Raw genomic sequence first — 16870 nt, forward strand, 5'->3', positions numbered from 1 at the left:
TAAGAGAAGAGTCCCTTAATCCCCCCCACTTCAAGTCACTAGTCAGCCCCCCCCCCCCCCCAGTTGGAAAAATGCTCCGCCGTCCATGAACAAACAGACAAGAAAACAAGGAAACTAAGTTCCTTCGCCGTATTTATTTTCTGTCACTTTTTGTGAAAATGTGTTACTAGACAGCACTAAAACATTTAAAAGTTAGCATACCATAACTAATATACTCACAAGGTCTTGAAAAGAATACGTTCCTCATGCACAGCTCTCCATGCCGACAAACACACGCATATAAATGAACTTGACCTGAAGCTTGCAGTTTTCATATTTCTTTAAAATGTTTCTTATTAACACCCCCGGGGGGCACCCGGGTTTTTGGGTTGGGGTGTGCCGCGGGAAGAGCCCTTACCCTATAACAGACCAGATGATTTTTGCAACCCTATACTAGACTAGACACTGAAAATCCCGACCCTATCCAAGTCTTGCTTTTGTTAGAACTGTCTTATTAGTGTTTTGATGGAAAACCATCGTCAACAACGATCCCTCGATGATTTTATTTACGTTTAGGAAAGCCCTTCTCTTCCGAGTTCCTGGACATTTCGCATACCGTCGATCGGTCCCGGCAAATGCTACCCTTTTCTAGACCAAACTCTCTGTTTCATACCCTATCCCAGACTAAACTGTTTAAAACCATACCCTTCACAGCCGAAAGGGTTAACACCATAGCCTGTGGTCTCCAGCAAAATACTCGTCTGACTCTAAAAAAAAAAATATTACACCAAATGTCTGATACTGAATAATAACTTTATTTCAATTCTTCAATACAAAAGACGTCATAAAAATAGGCGGGTTAAAAATAATTGTAAAATATACTTTAGTCTCCTAGGCTTCCCACTATTACACTTAAAGCAATCATGATATATTGAATTCTGCATAATAAATCACACACGCTTATAGAAATACCGTTATGTACAAGTTAAGATACATCGTTAATCTAAAATATGTAGCTCATTTTAAAAAAAAATTGGCACTAAATACTGGACAAAGCTATGATCATTTGCTTTGTGGTTATAATTGTTTCGAGAAAATATAAAGCGTTTGCCATTGCTCTTCTATAGCAAGGCAGCGTATTAGCTACTTTAAATTGAAGTACTGCTGATCTTAGACCTTCCTTCTCGAAATATATCAGTAGACTTATGATTCAACTTGAGTATACATTTCCTACGATATTTGAATATTTTAAAAAGGCTTAAACGTACTATTAATTTTATAGTACCCTCAACCTAGCACGCAACGCAAAACAGTGCAAAGTCTGGTTACATTTCAGATAAGAAAAGCAAAAATCAGCATGTCTCCATTGTAAACGTCAAGTTAGGATTTGATAAAACTACATCTGTACTTACAAATGAAGGCTACAAAAATGTCCTTATTCACAAATTCTATCCCAGAATAATATTGAGTAAAAATATTGGTAGATGACAATAACGAGGCTTAAGACGTAGCTTTTGTATGTTACAAGGAACTGACATCTTTATATAAATGCATTATGATTAAAATATTGCCAAATTTCACTCATTTCAGTCCATTTTTCACAGATACGTATTTTTCCTGTGTGAGACCTCGTCGGCACCCTCGTCTTCTCCTGGAACCATCGACTCGGTCCATCTTCGTTTTCCAGACACATCATCGGTGTTGTATACCACGTGACTACTTTGAAGCCCATTGGTCGTTTTGTTGTCGTCAAATGGCCCGTTCGCGTGGAAAACTATATCCCCGGATTTTAACACGTTGGGATCCCGCTCAGCGTCGGCGTGGTAAACGACGTCTTTGGTTTCAAAAGCCGGCGGTGGGTGTGCATCTTTGTGGAATGGCTTTTGCTTCAACACGTCTTCGTTCAAGAAGGTTCGAGAGCCACTCAAGTTTGGACTGTCTCTCCCCACCTCGTTCAAATACCCGTGCTGGAAATGTGCGTTCGGGTAATGATGTGGTGTGTAAGATGTCATTTCAATTGCTGGATCGACTTCGGCAGACTCGTTGGACTCGTTGGACGTGGCGGCTCGTTTAACCTCCGTCACATGCCACTTGTACCACGTGTATACCATCAGGGAGAGTAAAATGATGAGAGCGACAGCGCAGGCTAATATCATAAGACTATCGAGCTTGTCTAGTGCCATGTTGATGCTGTTTGCCTTTATCTTCTTGTGATAACAAAGATCTGTGGGAACAAGACGGGACAAACAAAGATATGAATTAGAAGTCGGCAGCAAAATCTACTTTATGGCGTTTTCATTAAAAGCAAAACTGCCGATTGTACGGGTAGCTTGAAAAAACAGCAGACGAAAAAATCCTGGCTGAGATTCTACTTGTGTGTGTGTGTGTGACTTAAGAACGGGTGCTACCACCATAAGATCCTGCTTTCCCAAGTGTCTACAAGTCCCCAGAACCGCTGAAGTGTTTTCTGTCTTGGGCTGGAGACAGCGTGGCATATGTCTAAGTTAAGAGCCATGTCTAGCCATTAGCTGAGTTTGTTTTATGAAATATTCATACTTTTGGTCAGGCTCCGAACAACATGCTAGAATGGTTGCTTTTTCGTCATCCCATTCCTTGAGAACAATAGCCTGACTACTTTTGTTGTTAATAGGAACCCTGTTATTCTTTAAAAATTGACTGATTAATTTCAATCGACTGTTGAGATTTTTAAGGCCCCAATTCACAGCTACATGTAATTTTCATTTGCATTCTTTTTGATATCAATTTTCGTCTATTGTCTGTACTAACGGAGACTTCAGAAAATGCAGCTTCGAGTCTTGCCCACCGCGCACCTCTTTAAAGGCATGTGCAGTTAACCCTTGCTCACGCTTGTGCGATAAGCACAGCGTATACATGAGAAAAATCTTGTGTAGACCGGCAGTTTGACATAAGCACAAGAAAGAAAAAAGAAACTTTTTTCCCTTTCTTGAGCCTGTGCTTGTGCTTATTTCACGACAGTTTACTGGCTTGAGCTAGGCGCAAGAACAAGGTAGGTTTGGCTGTTGACGGCACTCCTATCATGCAACGTTCACTGACCAGAATTTCGAAAACACTACGCTTTCGTAAGTCGTCTTGTGCTTGTGTATCTCAAGTGTGATCCTTGTGTTATGCATGTGCTTATCTCATAGTTGTGAACAAGGTCTTGAGATGCATTTGCCTGCGAGCAGGATCTCGCGTTCAATAATCACGTTGCCCCCCTAGCGTTTGAGTGAAAATAACCGGAAAACGATAATGTGATAATACCTGTCCTCACAATCGCGAAATTGAGATTTGATCAGACAGGAAAGTAACGGCCGTTGACACCCATGACGCTCGCGTATGCTGGATGCAAGCTTGTGAGTTCACGGGGCCTCAGTTCCCAAATTACAGGGGCACTCAGAGGATCATTTCGGTGAATATCTGTTCGGAAAGCCTGTTTTCCCCTCAGATTTTCTTTGGTGAAATTTCAGCTCGAACCTTCGTAATATGGGAAATATAACACCTGTTGTTTTCGGAGAGGTAAAAATGTTGTTTTGGGTACGGGAAAACGCCAGCTACGATTTTCGAAAAGGTAACAACTGCTCGCAAACTCGGACTCAGCTAAAAAGAAAATCCGAAAATATGTGTTGGTTTGCACAGATAATATTCCTATAAAAAGCCCTGAACGATTCGGGAAAAGCAGTTCACGATCCAAGACTTTTGACTGAATTTCCAGTCGTTTGGTGCTCCTGAAATTGGGTAACCTGCGATCAGGCGTTCTTTTTCTCGCGGCGGGAAAAGAGAACGCCTAATCGCAGGTTTTTTTTTTTTTTGGGGGGGGGGGGAAGGTGTCGTGACATTTTAAACCATTTATGCAGAAAATTGTGTTATAGCACATTTGTTCGCGTTCTTTGCAAGCAAGTTGCGCGATCGTTTAATTGCGCATGCTTTTAACAATTTTATCAGAGTATTATCAGGTGTATATTTTCGTGTACGCAGCCAAGGGCGCCAATTAAATACTCAGTCTGTACACCACCTTGCATGTTGCGTGTTTAAACTTGTGACTGAGACCACAACAAAAGCTAACAACATTTGCAATTTAAATTATTTAAGCGATTTAAATCGACCAAGGATGTTTTTGAATAGTTCGAACCCTAACACTGCAAAACGATACCTTGTAATCCAATAGCCCGTTCTGCAGATACAAAAACGTGCCTATTTATCACTAAATCCGAGCGTATGAACAATTAATATCATAATATTGCTATTAATCATGATTTTATATGTTAGCGTCTAGCATAATTTACCAGTGATCTTGCAAACGCTGTTTGTACAGCTACGACACCACAAAACATCACAACTCGGCGTTTGTTTCGCGCAATTTTCCCGCTGTTTTATGAAATCAGTCAAAAATGAAAGAATTGCTCGTAACGCTCGCACCGGATTGCGGCCAATCGAAAGATATGAAAGTTTAAATCACAGCTCGTTTGAAATCTTGCAATGAAGTGATGCGTAGCGTGAAAGTTTACCGAACCACCAATAAGCTAATTATTTTGCTATTTTCCGCAATTCTGATACGCAAAATAAACTCGCTAAAACAGATATAGTGAACTTACTTTATACCAAAGTATTCACTGTAATCTAAACGCTACAGACAGCGTTAAAATATAAACACCGCAGTTTAATTTACGGGTACAACTCAAGCCAAACAAAGCCGAATTCACTCTGGCTCGTAACAAAAAGCTCAATAATTGCGAAAAGATAATTTGTACTTTATAGATTATACTTACTAGTGTTATATGAAGCCTTGTGCTGCGCTTTTGATACAGGAGAAACCAGGATAATCTCTTGCTTTAAACTCTCTTCGTAACCGGCACCAACAATAACTTCAGTATTGCTTGATACTACGACAAGGGGCGAACACGTTACAATTCAGTGGCTTTGAGTAAAATTTGCATAAGTGGGGTAACCTTTTGACTTAATTAATTAAACAGCAAGCTTGCTCAGTTCCACCCCCTGATGGCAAAATAATTGTAAAATTCCCCTGGTTACCAATTTGGGATTTAATGCAATTTTCCTAAACAAAGATTATAAGAAAGAGTGGAAAATTATCTGGAGCAGAACCACGAAATTCTGAGAAGTTTTCCAACCTTGTTTTATTCTATAACTTGAAAAATTCTGTGGGATGGGATGGTTTGGCGTAACTTTGTCGGGCTGAATTTGAACCCCGGAAGGAAGGCGTAGGGTAGGTTTGGCGTAAAAGTTAGACACAATAAAGTGACGTTTTTGAGCCTTTTGGTCACTAACCTCGGCGGAAATCTACTCGAAAATATGCTTTACTGAATATTTTTACAACTAAGACTCCGAAATTTGATGCCCTGTGTTGCGAAATCTAGGTAAATACGCATTTTTGCCCCCGGGACGTAAGTTCAGTTAAAAGCATTTTTGTGATCATCGGAAACTTTAGAAGCGGGCGCTTAGAGAGTTTCATCAGAAACATGTTTCTGGCTTTACTTCTGGTTTCATCCAAAGAATGATTACTTTTCGGTTCCTTTCGGGTAACCTTCGGGCCCGTTCGGGTTAGCATCGTTCAATCCGAAAACTGCGGGCTCAGTTGTATTGTTTTGCCGCTTTGGTCAGCCTCGTCGTGTAGCATGGCACGTAATATAGCAACTTATCACGTGAAGTATCCCAGACTGCACCGAGTACTTCTTACCGCGCTAAGCTGCCAAGATGGCGGCCTCCGCAGTTGAGGAAAGCGAAGTTGTAAAGACTTTGTCCGTCAATTTGGGAATTTCTAAGGACATTATTGCTCAGCTCGCCAGTCTGAATGAAGATTCAGCTACAGTTCTACTCAAAGTTAAGCAGGTTTTCGATGAGCACTCGTCCAAAGATGAAAAATATCGCTCGGACATGGGCGCCCTTCGACGTGCACGTGTAGACGCAGGTTTGAATTTTACTGTTAAATTTGATACAAATCATGATTCCAGCGATATATTTAGCTTAGTACGGTTTTTATTTAAATTTTGCAACAGAGAGGAATTTATATAGCTGTAGATTTTCTCACAATGAGGATTTGCCAATCAGTAATCATGTGTGTATATGACAACTTCGTTCAGACTGATATTACAGTGTATGTTTATGTTTTCTGTTTTACGCAAATAAACAATCTCTCGTTTTGTGTAGAACAACAGTTCAGCCAGATAGAAAAGCAGCTTATTTCCTGCAATGCCAGACTTGAGTCAGAGCAGAAACAACATGAAAGACTGCAAAAAGAACACGAAGAAACGGGTAAGGCAAGATTTAAATGCATACAGACTATTTCTGGAATCTATTTCTCCACTACCAAGCTCTTCACAGATAAAATTTAGCAAGCTCCCTAGCTTGAAAAAAATTAACAGCCTGTTGAATGAAGGGAAATTGTTGTAACCAATTTTGACTAAACTACAGAGTACAGTGTTTGCATCTTATCAAATGGCAATAGTTCCTTTTGATTCATTCATCCATGTACATGTACATGTACCTCCTTCTTCAAAGAGTTCTAATTTGGTGAATCTCATTTGTGGGGTTTTCTATAATTGCTGCCCAATTTCAAATGGGGACCTGACAAATTTGTTCGGGTTCTGCTGTCATGTATCGATTCGGATGAGCAGTTCAAAAGAAAAACAATAAACTACAGCTTAACAATGACTCCAAAACAAGAAATTTACATTGTCTGCTGGTCGAGAGAGCATAGCCTATAACAGGCCAAAATTCACACAACAACCCGGCCAGTGTCATATGGCTTCATGTATTGATGGGGGGCATCCGCTCAAGCCCCACTCATTCTTGGTAGGCCAGAATGACTTTGGCTGATTTGCAGTATAAATGCATAAAGCCATCTGATACAAACTTTACAGTACCGCTCAAATGTAAGTTGACAGTCTCGACTCGATCCTCGAGACTCGAGACTCGAGACTCGATCCTTGCGTCTCGAAGTTCAAGTGACTCAAGTTTCGAGGATCAAGTATCGAGGATCGAGAAACAAGGCGGTCTCGAAAGGCTTTGGAGGATCGTAATTCCGTTTACTTACCTAAAAGTACTGACACAAACTCGTCCTTGAAAGTCGTGATCGACAAATTAAATTTAGAAAAGCATGTGCTTGTGCTCTCCCGGCCGTGTCAAGTTTCAACCTGCCGTAAGTGCATGTTTTCAACCAGGAAGATATTTTAGTTATTGGTTTACAAGCAGGCTTTTAGCCAGGATTTAAAAAGTGGGAGTCCAAAATTTTCATGTAAGGCCTGACTTTGCCCCCATAGGAGGGCCTGAGGAGCATGCAAGGTGTTTTTCTGTAGATAAGAGTTCATCCATTTGCTTGTTAAATGACGATTTATTCAAGCATAACAAATCCGAATGATGAACAACTACAAATAACTACCAAGAGGTTTGACTGGGCTAGTCCCAGTCTTTATAAAGGTTGACCACATATTTCTCTATTCTGCAGTTATGAGTGCAAAGGTATCTAAAGATTTCCAAATTTGCTAAAAAAAAACTCTGCATACAGGTATTCATATTAATTTTCTCTGAAAAGTGGCCGTCCATAGGACTCCTGGACTCCCACCTGGCTAAAAGCCTGTTTACAAGTTCATCCTGAGTTTCGCAAATAAAACTACAATTTAAATTTCTATCACGTTGTTACAGCAGAGATGAGTAGCCGGCATGCTGGCTTCGACCATAGTACAACACTCGAGAGTGCGGCCGGCTTGAGCAATTTTATTCTTGAGGAATCATTCAAGCAACAAGCTCATTATTTTTCTTGACTCGAGACTCGAAACTCGAAATTTTCGAGTTTCGAGGATCGAGTCTCAAGGCTGGAGGATCAAGTCCCCAGTCTTGAGGATCGAGGATCGAGGCTCGAGGGACTGCCAACTTACATTTGAGCGGTACTGTATTTCAAGAATTTACAACACCTCTAATACATATTTATAAGAGTCTTGGTGGGATTTGATGGCATATTAAGAATTTTTTCTTTCCTTTCTTTTTAGTTGCTACACTTACAGAAAAACAAAGAAGACTCCAAGAAGTAGAGAGTATAAAAGAAGATGCATCCACAAATTATGTAAGCTTTTAGATATTTATGATTTATAGCTACTTGGTGTGTTCTGTTGGAAATCCACAGATCTGATTGGCCCTCCCATTACTGCAATCCTTTAGAGTATCTTTTAAAACAATATTACTCATCCTCATTTTCTTGAGGAAAAGTCAACACTGTACCTTGCTGAACGGAAAACTCAGGCTCTAGTCTAGTACTCTTGTAATCAGAATATTGCAGGTTAAGATTCAATCCAGGTGAGCCACCAGGGCCATTGTGTTGTGTTCTTACTCATATAGTCTCTTTCTCTCTACCCAAGAGTATAAATGAGTACCAGCAATAAAGAAACCTGATAAAAAGATACTGAGATGTAACTTTCAATAATGAGTGTTCCAACCTTACTCTTAGTTGTTTCATGCTACAGCAACTGGAATTTAAACACCAGCACTGATACTCAGCCCTTAAATACTCTTTTGAGCCCTAGGATTGAAAAAGGCTTGAGCCTTGTTGTTAGTTTTATACATGTACATAATGTACAGTAGCTGCAATAGAATGATTCATAGGGCTGGTGTATATCTGGCGATAAATTACCTGCGTAATCACTCAGAATATCACCTGATACACTTCGCCAATGAGTCTGTAGGCCTATTTGGCTAAAACTGGATGTTATTACGTAAGATTAAGCCAGATATTATTTTAATTATTCAACAAATTGTCAAAGAAAAATATTTTACATTTAAAATACTGTCAGTGGCGATGCAGCACTTTGCAAGATTTAAGACAACTCTTTGAGAGCTACATGTATATTGCAGGATGTCTGTTTCGATGATATGTAGATAAGAATGAGCTTTGTGACAATTTCTTGAATAGTAAATATAGTTATAAGAAATTAAGCATTCTTTTTTTCAATTTTTTTTGTAGTCACGGGTATCACGACTCAATGAACAGCTTGAGTCAGAGAAACTAGAACTCTTGTCTGTAGTCGAGAGAAAAAACCAGGAGATAGACAGATTAAATGGTAAGAAAATTGTTTATTTTTTTTTTGAGAAAATTTAGGGTTTCTGACAAGCCCTAATAGTTATTCAGTCACTAAAATTATATCTATGGTATCATTCTAACACATGATCTAGTAGTGATGTATCATTGGTCTTCCTGCCATAATGTCATAAATCTATGTCCAAGTCAAAGTACACGTAATTTTCACACTTTCAGATTTGCAAAGTAAATTGCTGCCATGATAATTATAAAGTCAGTACTCATGAACTTTTTTTAATTGTTCTATCAGAGGAATGGAAAACCATGTCAGGAAAACTGGCAGAAGCCAATTCCACCAAGTGCGAGGCTCAGGTATGTGAAATATAATATAATAATTGTTGTTAATTAGTACACCCTCAGTCTTGTTTCATTGGAAATCCATGAATCGGATTGGTTCTGCAATCCTTTAGAGTCTCCAGTAATACAATTACATGTAGACTACTTACCCTTGTTTTCTTTGAGTAATAGTCTACTTGGCTGCCCCTAGCCTGTTAAATATTCTCTCGTATAAAACTTGGCCCATAGCCTTACCATTAAAAATTCAGCTGCCACTCCTTGATGACAGACATTTGCAGTGATTTGACAGGCAGCAGAAATAACATCTGCACTGCAGATCTAAGGTTTGATAAGAATTTTGGTAACATGAATACATGTTTATGAATGCCCAAAGTAGGGGCTCATATTTGGGTGTGGGGGAATTTACTAGCCATGAGAGCAGTAACTAATCTAGGAACCAGCTGGCCAGTGGAGTCCCCTGGATGACACCCAATCTCCATTTAGCAAGATAGACAGTAAAAAAAATTGGTGTGGTATTTATTGTTGGTGATACTGACTAAAGATGGTTGCTTTATATTTAAGGCCAAACTTGATCAAATTGAAAGTCAGGAAATGTCCTTCAAGGTGAAGACTACTGCACATTTAACCTTTGAGTAAATTGTTTGCCTAATACAGTTATTGTAGAATTCCAGTTTCTTGAACACTCAATTTATCAAACTTTAATATGAAAATTATGTTATTCTGATGCACTGACTAGTATCGGTAGTTTTGGCCTTACCGTTGTGTCATTTTTTTTGTCTAACTTGCAGTTCCGTGAAAAGAGAATTGAGCAAGAAAAGGAGCTCATACAAAGACAGAATAAATGGCTGACTGAAGAACTCAAAAGCAAAACAGATGAGTTGGTCAAACTTCGCAAGGAAAAGGTACTGCTAAAGCCTATGGTTGAGTGAAGCTTGTAGTGGCTATTGTCGTTAACTTGACAATTTTACTTTAAAAAGAAGAAAATGTTCTGTAAATGTTCTGTTACAACAATTTCGAGCTTCCGACAGTTGGTCTAGACAAACTTGTATGTTTTTGCTAATCTTATTATTATTTTTATTTGTTAACAGTCTTCTCAAGTACTGGAACTTCAATCCCAGTTAGATGAGAGAACCGAAGAGGTGAGGATTTCTCTAAATTGTTATAGGTCCAGTGTGGCTTAAAGACATACAGTGTAAGGAGGGAGGTGAATAGGCTCGCGGATCGACGTATTTGGCCTCAAAAAGCGCACAGATTGTGGATTTTTGCAATACATTTAGCAGATTCGCAGATTTCAAAAATGCAGCGGATTGCGGATTAGCTGAGAATTTTGGCCCGGATTCCGGACTCATCATGTCAGGAAGTTTGGGTCGTGGATACTAAATGAAGTTCGAATCACTTTGGTCGGTGTTCATCGCTCTGTTGGCAGAACCATCGCAAAGTTAAGCAGCAAAACAAAACTTCTTATTAAACAACTGGCAAAAAAAAAAAAACATCTACTGTCCAGTGAAACTTTACCACACAAAGTTTTCAAGTAATGTGGTTTCGGATTTGAACGAAAATAGTGGCGGATTGACGGATTTTGCCAAAAAAATAGCACGGAACGGCAGAGTTGCTTACCCCTATTCACCCCCCTCCATAAGATAAACTTGAGATAACAGCGTGGGTCAATAAAGGCAAATTCATTGGAATTTCATTTCTTGAACCCCCAATAAATCAAACCAAAAAAGTTTCCCTTGGAGTTGCTACAGTTAGCCGAACACTGCAGCAGAGGTATTTTGCAGAATGCAAAACGCAGAATGATGGAATGGCCAAATGACGGAACAGCAATAGTGTAATACCCTAACCAACAAATAAAAGCTAACCATAAGCAAACTGGGGTAAAGCTAACGGCAAGCAAACCAGAGTGAAAGCTAACTGCAAGCAAACCGCTGACTGTCATTCTGCGTTCTGCATTCTGGGTTCTGCAAAATACCCCTGCTGCAAACGCTGCCGTGTGATATTCCCTGCGCCAATAGTTTTTAGATGTCAATTAAATAAGTTTGATTTTTTTTTTCTGTGTATCAGAGTAATTTGAGGGTAATGCCCACCACTCAGGGATCACTGAGGGATGGTGCAATTGATGTGATGTTTTATTGTACTCTTTCCAGCTTTCTCATTTCAAGACTTCAGCAGAAACTTTAAAGGAAAGCAATAATGAGATGAGCAGCAAGGTGGAAAGCTACATGCAGAAATTAAAAGAGGTCAGATGCAAGTGGCTGTGAAAACTTTAGCCACAGTCAATATGCATTGCCGTAAAATTTGGCTTATAAGCCCCCTTGCTTATAAGCCCCCCTGGTTATAGGCCCATCTACCTGGAACCAAAAAAATACATCTGGTTATAAACCCCCCTCTGCTGGATGACAGTACTGAACAGGGCTAAACGTTGCTTTATTATGACTTTTTAACTTAAAAACGTGTTTCGATTGACACTGCCATGGCTTGTCTTGAAATGTTTTTATTATTCCACTTATAAGCCCCCACCCCCCCCCCCAACCCGGATATAAACCCCTCCATTTATAAGCCCACCCAAAAACCCCTAGGAAGCTGTATAGACTCAGGGCTTATAGCCGAAAGTTTACGGTGTACAATGTATAAGTTCATTGTAAAGCCAGTTTGTTATGTGTTCCTCCTTTTCAGTCTTGGCCAGGCATGTTTCTTTGTTAATAATAGTTGAAAACTGCGTAGCGTTTTTTATGCTAGAAATAATTGTTAATGTTCCAAAATGACGCTAAATGGCGGTATAAAACTGCTCCGACGTTTCGGCAATACTGCCTTCTTCAGGGTGGCACGAAGAAGGCAGTCGGAGCAGTTTTATACCGCCATTTAACGTCATTTTGGAACATTAACAATTGAAGAGCTCCGGAGGAGAATGGCCCCTTGACTTTCTGGCAAATTCGAACATTATCAAAACAGCTCCAAATTGCGAATGCAGGTTTGTTTACGTGTGCTAAACACTGTCCTGTGTTGCATTTGGCTGGTCTTTTCTTCGTTTTTCAGAAATAACGTATGCAAAAAAAGGCATTTTGCAAGCTTGCGTTCTCCCAGTCAGCTAGCAGTCTGAGTTTCCCAATGCATCGCGTGTACATCTTTCCCTGCAGGTTTTTTTTTACAAGCATGTGCTCGACTCACTGCTGCGATGTTTCTTGTTGATTTGAGTAGAGTAGGACTGGATACTGCATTGTGACGTAAGGTCACATGTTAGAGGCGGAAGAGTTTGAATTGAGCGAAATGGCACCTTTGAAAGTAAAACAAAGAAGTTTATAGTTTTAGCTCAAGTGCGGCTGCCAGGCGGTTGCCGAGAACTTTGTCAACGCGAGTTTTGCAGGGTCCGCTTGGGTGCTGCCGCGACAAAGTTGCCGAGAAGTGACCTGTTGTTAGACTTTAAAAAATTCTTTATAGGTTTGGCAGGGGACCTTCCCTTGCAAAATTTTTTTCTGTGCCTCATTAAATATTCCTCAATCAATAAATCAATCAATCGATTCATGCCTCAGTTTATCTTGTTTTCGCGGGATTTTGTAGATGTGTGATGATGTAAGGAGTGGTGAGAGCAAGCCGGCGGCACTTAACTGAAAGGGAAACTAGTATAATGTGACAACACGAGCAAACATATTCAATCAACAATCAGTCTTTATTTCACTTTCACCTCAAATTACAGCTAATGGTAACAGATTACAATAGTCTTGCCCGAAACAACAAAAAGCAGCTAACCGCAAGCAGACTGCAGTGAAAGCTAGCCGCTTGAAACGCTAACCCTAACCCTTAAACTTGGGTTTAGCTTTTAAACCCTAAATTTGAAATGAAACCCTAGCGTCAGACCCTAACCCTAACCCTTGGGATTTAGAAAAACCCTAACCCTTGGGGTTAAGGGTTAAGCTTTTTTCGCTAGGGTTAAGCTTAGGGGTTAGGGCTAGGCCTGTAATCCTAAAACTTTAGCTGGTTTCATTGTTTTGCCGAACAAAAGGTTTCCTTTGTTTATCGTTTGTAAAAGAAAAGTCAAAAGACGCCACGCCAGCAAAAACCTTGTCTTTTTGCATGTGTAATTTTTCAAAAACGAACGAAAGACCAGCGAAATGAAACAAAGGACAGTGTTTAGCACACGTAAACAAACCTGCATGCGCAATTTGGAGTTGTTTTGATAACGTTCGATTTAGCCAGAAAGTCCAGGGGCCGTTCTTCTCCGGAGCTCTTCAATTATTTTATGTTTCTTTGTTACTTTTGTGTATAAGTCACTCACTCAATCTTCTCCGTGCCCTTGGGCACATAAGCCCTTTTGTGTATAAAGCATTAAGTATTTTTGTGGGTGGAGTAATGTGACTCAGCTGCATGCTACTGTGTCTTTTTTTTTAATCATCAAACAAACATAATCGAGTGCAGGTTTTTAATCAGTGTTGGTTGTCATTTGATAGGCTCGAGAGCAGTTTGTGAAAATGGAAGACCACTTCAAAACAGAATTAGCTTCACAGTCAAAGCTGGCAGTACTGTATAAGGTAATTATTTTTTAAAAATAATTCTTAAGGTTTATTGTTTCTCTGCTACATTGTTCTTTAATGATTGCTGCCAAAGAGCATTAGGGAATCCCATTTCTGAACTCCTTGTCATAACAAAGAATGCTATTCAACATCTTGGGAATTTGTTAATTTGTAGGACAGTGCTGATGAAGCAAAGAAGAAAAGTGAAGAATTGTTGACAGCATTTGAGGAGCTTCAAAAATTACTAAAAGAGTCCAATGAAGGTACATGTATACCTTATTATAGGAAATTAACGCGTCATGAAGTTAACGTGAATTTCAAACTTCAGCGTTAATTGTTGTTAACGATAATTTCCGCGCCGTCAATTAAGTGGAGCGTTAATTTCCATGACGTTAATTTCCATTATTTTGGCTCCAATATTTCGTCACAGTCCAGATGTTCTTGACTCCAAGGAAAAAGCATAATTTTATCTGCCACTATCATTGATACTGTGAAGAACGCTCAAAGTGGGAAAAGTACCACAAACATTGTTTTCGTTTAAGATAACACACCTACAAGTGTTGAAATGAACTTGTTCCCGTTGTGTACGTCGCGGTAATTTCCTTCATTTTGAAATGTTACCCCCTCTTTCGCATTAATTTCCTTTATTGGGAAGTAATTTTCCCTTCAATTCGCGTTAATTTAAGTCGCGTTAATTTTAAATACCTTAATTAACATAAGCGTTAATTTCCTATAATAAGGTATGTGCCATCTAATGTTGGTACACTGACAAACAGATAAGACAATCAGACCTGACCAGCCTGTAAAACCGAATCTTTTTCTTCAGTTCTTTGCACTGCCTTTACTCCAAAAAGAAATGCCATAGATTTTGAAAGTTGGTTCCAGATGGATGTTACTCTAATTTGGCTTGACAAGCTACCTTTTTCTCAGAACAAACATCAAAATGCCATTAAGGAGGATTTATAATATTCTGAAAGTGATCATTTACTATGCAGTGCTGAAAAATTATTTCTAAATCATGACGCCACCAATCCTTTTACTTCTACTGATTTTTGCTCAGTCATAAGGCTCCAATGTAAATATTCAACGGTCCCTCGGACGTACAAGCAAACTCATACCCCCACCATCGTACAAGGGGGGGGGGGGGTGGATGGAACCCCTCCCCGGGGTTTTCATTATATTAAGGCGTAGTGAAATTATTTTGCTCTCAGAAGAAAGCCCGTAGCTTACTCTACAAGATGGCATAATTTTAATTAGCTGTGAGGTCATATGACGTCACGTCACGTCATTAGAGCCGCCATCTTGGATCCGCCATCTTGGATTTCAACACTTTCTTAGAAAGTCACAAAATAACGGAAATTGATGCAAAATCAAGTCAGAATGCTTATGGAATGTTAAAATAAACAAATCGTGCAATTCTGTTTAAAAAAACTGGGAAAAATAAAGAAAAATGTTAAAAATGACGAATTTTTGGCAAGACATGCCTGAATATCATGGACACATGGTTGACATATCAAAATTTCGGCAAAGAATGAATGAACAGCTACTGAAAGTTTCAGTACTGTAGAGAAAATCGTTTTCTCAAAATTTGGAAAAAACCTTATAACCTTCTCCGAGGGTTAATATGACGCAGGGGCATAATTTTTGCTCAGTCATATATGTAAGGCTCCAATTTAAATATTCAACAATTTAAAAGGACCGAATGGCTTAATTTTTCATCTTCTATTGCAGTATTCATTTCTTGTATTTTAACAGTTTGTGAGCTCACAAACTTTCCAAAATACTTTTTTGTACCCTTAGCTCGTCTTGATGTTGAAAGTAGATTAAAGGAACATGAGAATTTACATGCCGAGAAAGTCGGAGAGTTTGGTAAGTATTGTAAACATGGACATTTTTTACCACTTTCTGCAATGGAACTTTAGCCCATGACCGTTTAAAAGTTAACAAGGATAATAATTTATTATCTCTTTTTCTTTACAGAGGGAAGGATTAGTCAATTGGACAAAGAACTAGAAAGCGCAAATGATTTGTTAGCTGCTGCAAGGCAAAGAGGTAAACATGATAAACCCTACAATTCCCAAGGGTAATGAATTTTTAACATCACTTTGTATCTTTAAAGTTTAATACAAGTATTAAAGGAGCAGTGTGAGGATACTTTAAGCCATTTTTCTGATTACTTCCGAATTGAAGGAAACCTCAAAATAATTTAATAAGTTTTTTTTTTCTCAAGCATCTCAGCGGTCAAGAATCCTCAATCCTTGAATCTGATTGGCTAATTGCATGCGCTCCAGCAGTCCAGATTTTCCCATCTGGACTCTGCGTATGGACCACTCACGACGCGAAATCATTTTGTAGATTCAGTCTAACGAACACATGAAAGTTTGCTCTTGAAAATCGAAATAGCTGTTCACCAGCCGTTGTAAATTTGAAAGGACAAAAATAGCAGTTGAATTAAAGGCTTCAAAGTTCTTTAAAAGGCAAGTATTTCTTTCTTTCTCAACAAAATTGAGTTGTAGTTACCATTGTTTGTGCATTTCGCAATGATTTTCAGGCCATTGCGGTAAACTTTACCAGTTTTTAGACTCCCTCTAGGAGTTAAACTGCCTTGTTTATCCATCAATCTAAGCTAAAAACAGAGCACTATTTGCCATCATTTAAGGAAATGAGATTCTTTGATTGAAAACGGACAAATTTGTAATCACAATATTGTGCTGTACGTGGACACTACGCATTTCATTCAGTTTGGCACTGTTTGTCAGAATAAAATTCTGCTGGGAATCATTGCCAAGATTATTAATTTGTTCAATACAAGTGTGAATAGCTTGTAAAACTGCTTTTTATTCAGAGTATTTTTGAGTCAGAGAAATAGGATTAACACCCTGCCAGCAAAGTTTAATTTCCTTCAAGACTTTTCAAAACATTTATCAGGAATTGTTCGGCAAGCCGAAATCGATTGAAATGTGTTAAGTTTATTTGTGCCATA

The 16870-nt window shown here is 39.0% G+C and overlaps 2 protein-coding genes across 2 annotated transcripts in view; one reads left to right on the top strand and one right to left on the bottom strand.

The window, feature by feature from the left end:
* Nucleotides 1-773: 773 nt before the first annotated feature.
* LOC144646056 (uncharacterized) lies at nt 774-4917 on the bottom strand. Its single transcript, XM_078505579.1, has 2 exons — nt 4767-4917; nt 774-2203 (listed from the first exon to the last, which is right to left on the bottom strand). The coding sequence occupies exon 2, from the start codon at nt 2160-2162 to the stop codon at nt 1578-1580; it is 585 nt and encodes a 194-aa protein (XP_078361705.1). The 5' UTR covers nt 2163-2203; nt 4767-4917; the 3' UTR covers nt 774-1577.
* A 761-nt stretch (nt 4918-5678) lies between these two features.
* LOC144646063 (nucleoprotein TPR-like) overlaps nt 5679-16870 on the top strand; it is a 51921-nt gene continuing 40729 nt past the window's right edge. The window contains 13 exon segments of the mRNA XM_078505588.1: nt 5679-5923; nt 6163-6267; nt 8001-8074; nt 8969-9065; nt 9333-9394; nt 9941-9982; nt 10168-10281; nt 10468-10518; nt 11527-11619; nt 13825-13905; nt 14063-14150; nt 15688-15756; nt 15868-15939. Coding sequence (XP_078361714.1) covers nt 5710-5923; nt 6163-6267; nt 8001-8074; nt 8969-9065; nt 9333-9394; nt 9941-9982; nt 10168-10281; nt 10468-10518; nt 11527-11619; nt 13825-13905; nt 14063-14150; nt 15688-15756; nt 15868-15939 — 1162 coding nt within the window. The 5' untranslated portion in view covers nt 5679-5709.

The sequence above is a fragment of the Oculina patagonica genome, chromosome 3 (assembly GCF_052425735.1).
Source record: "Oculina patagonica isolate OP01 chromosome 3, crgOcupat, whole genome shotgun sequence".
Lineage (NCBI taxonomy): Eukaryota > Metazoa > Cnidaria > Anthozoa > Scleractinia > Oculinidae > Oculina > Oculina patagonica.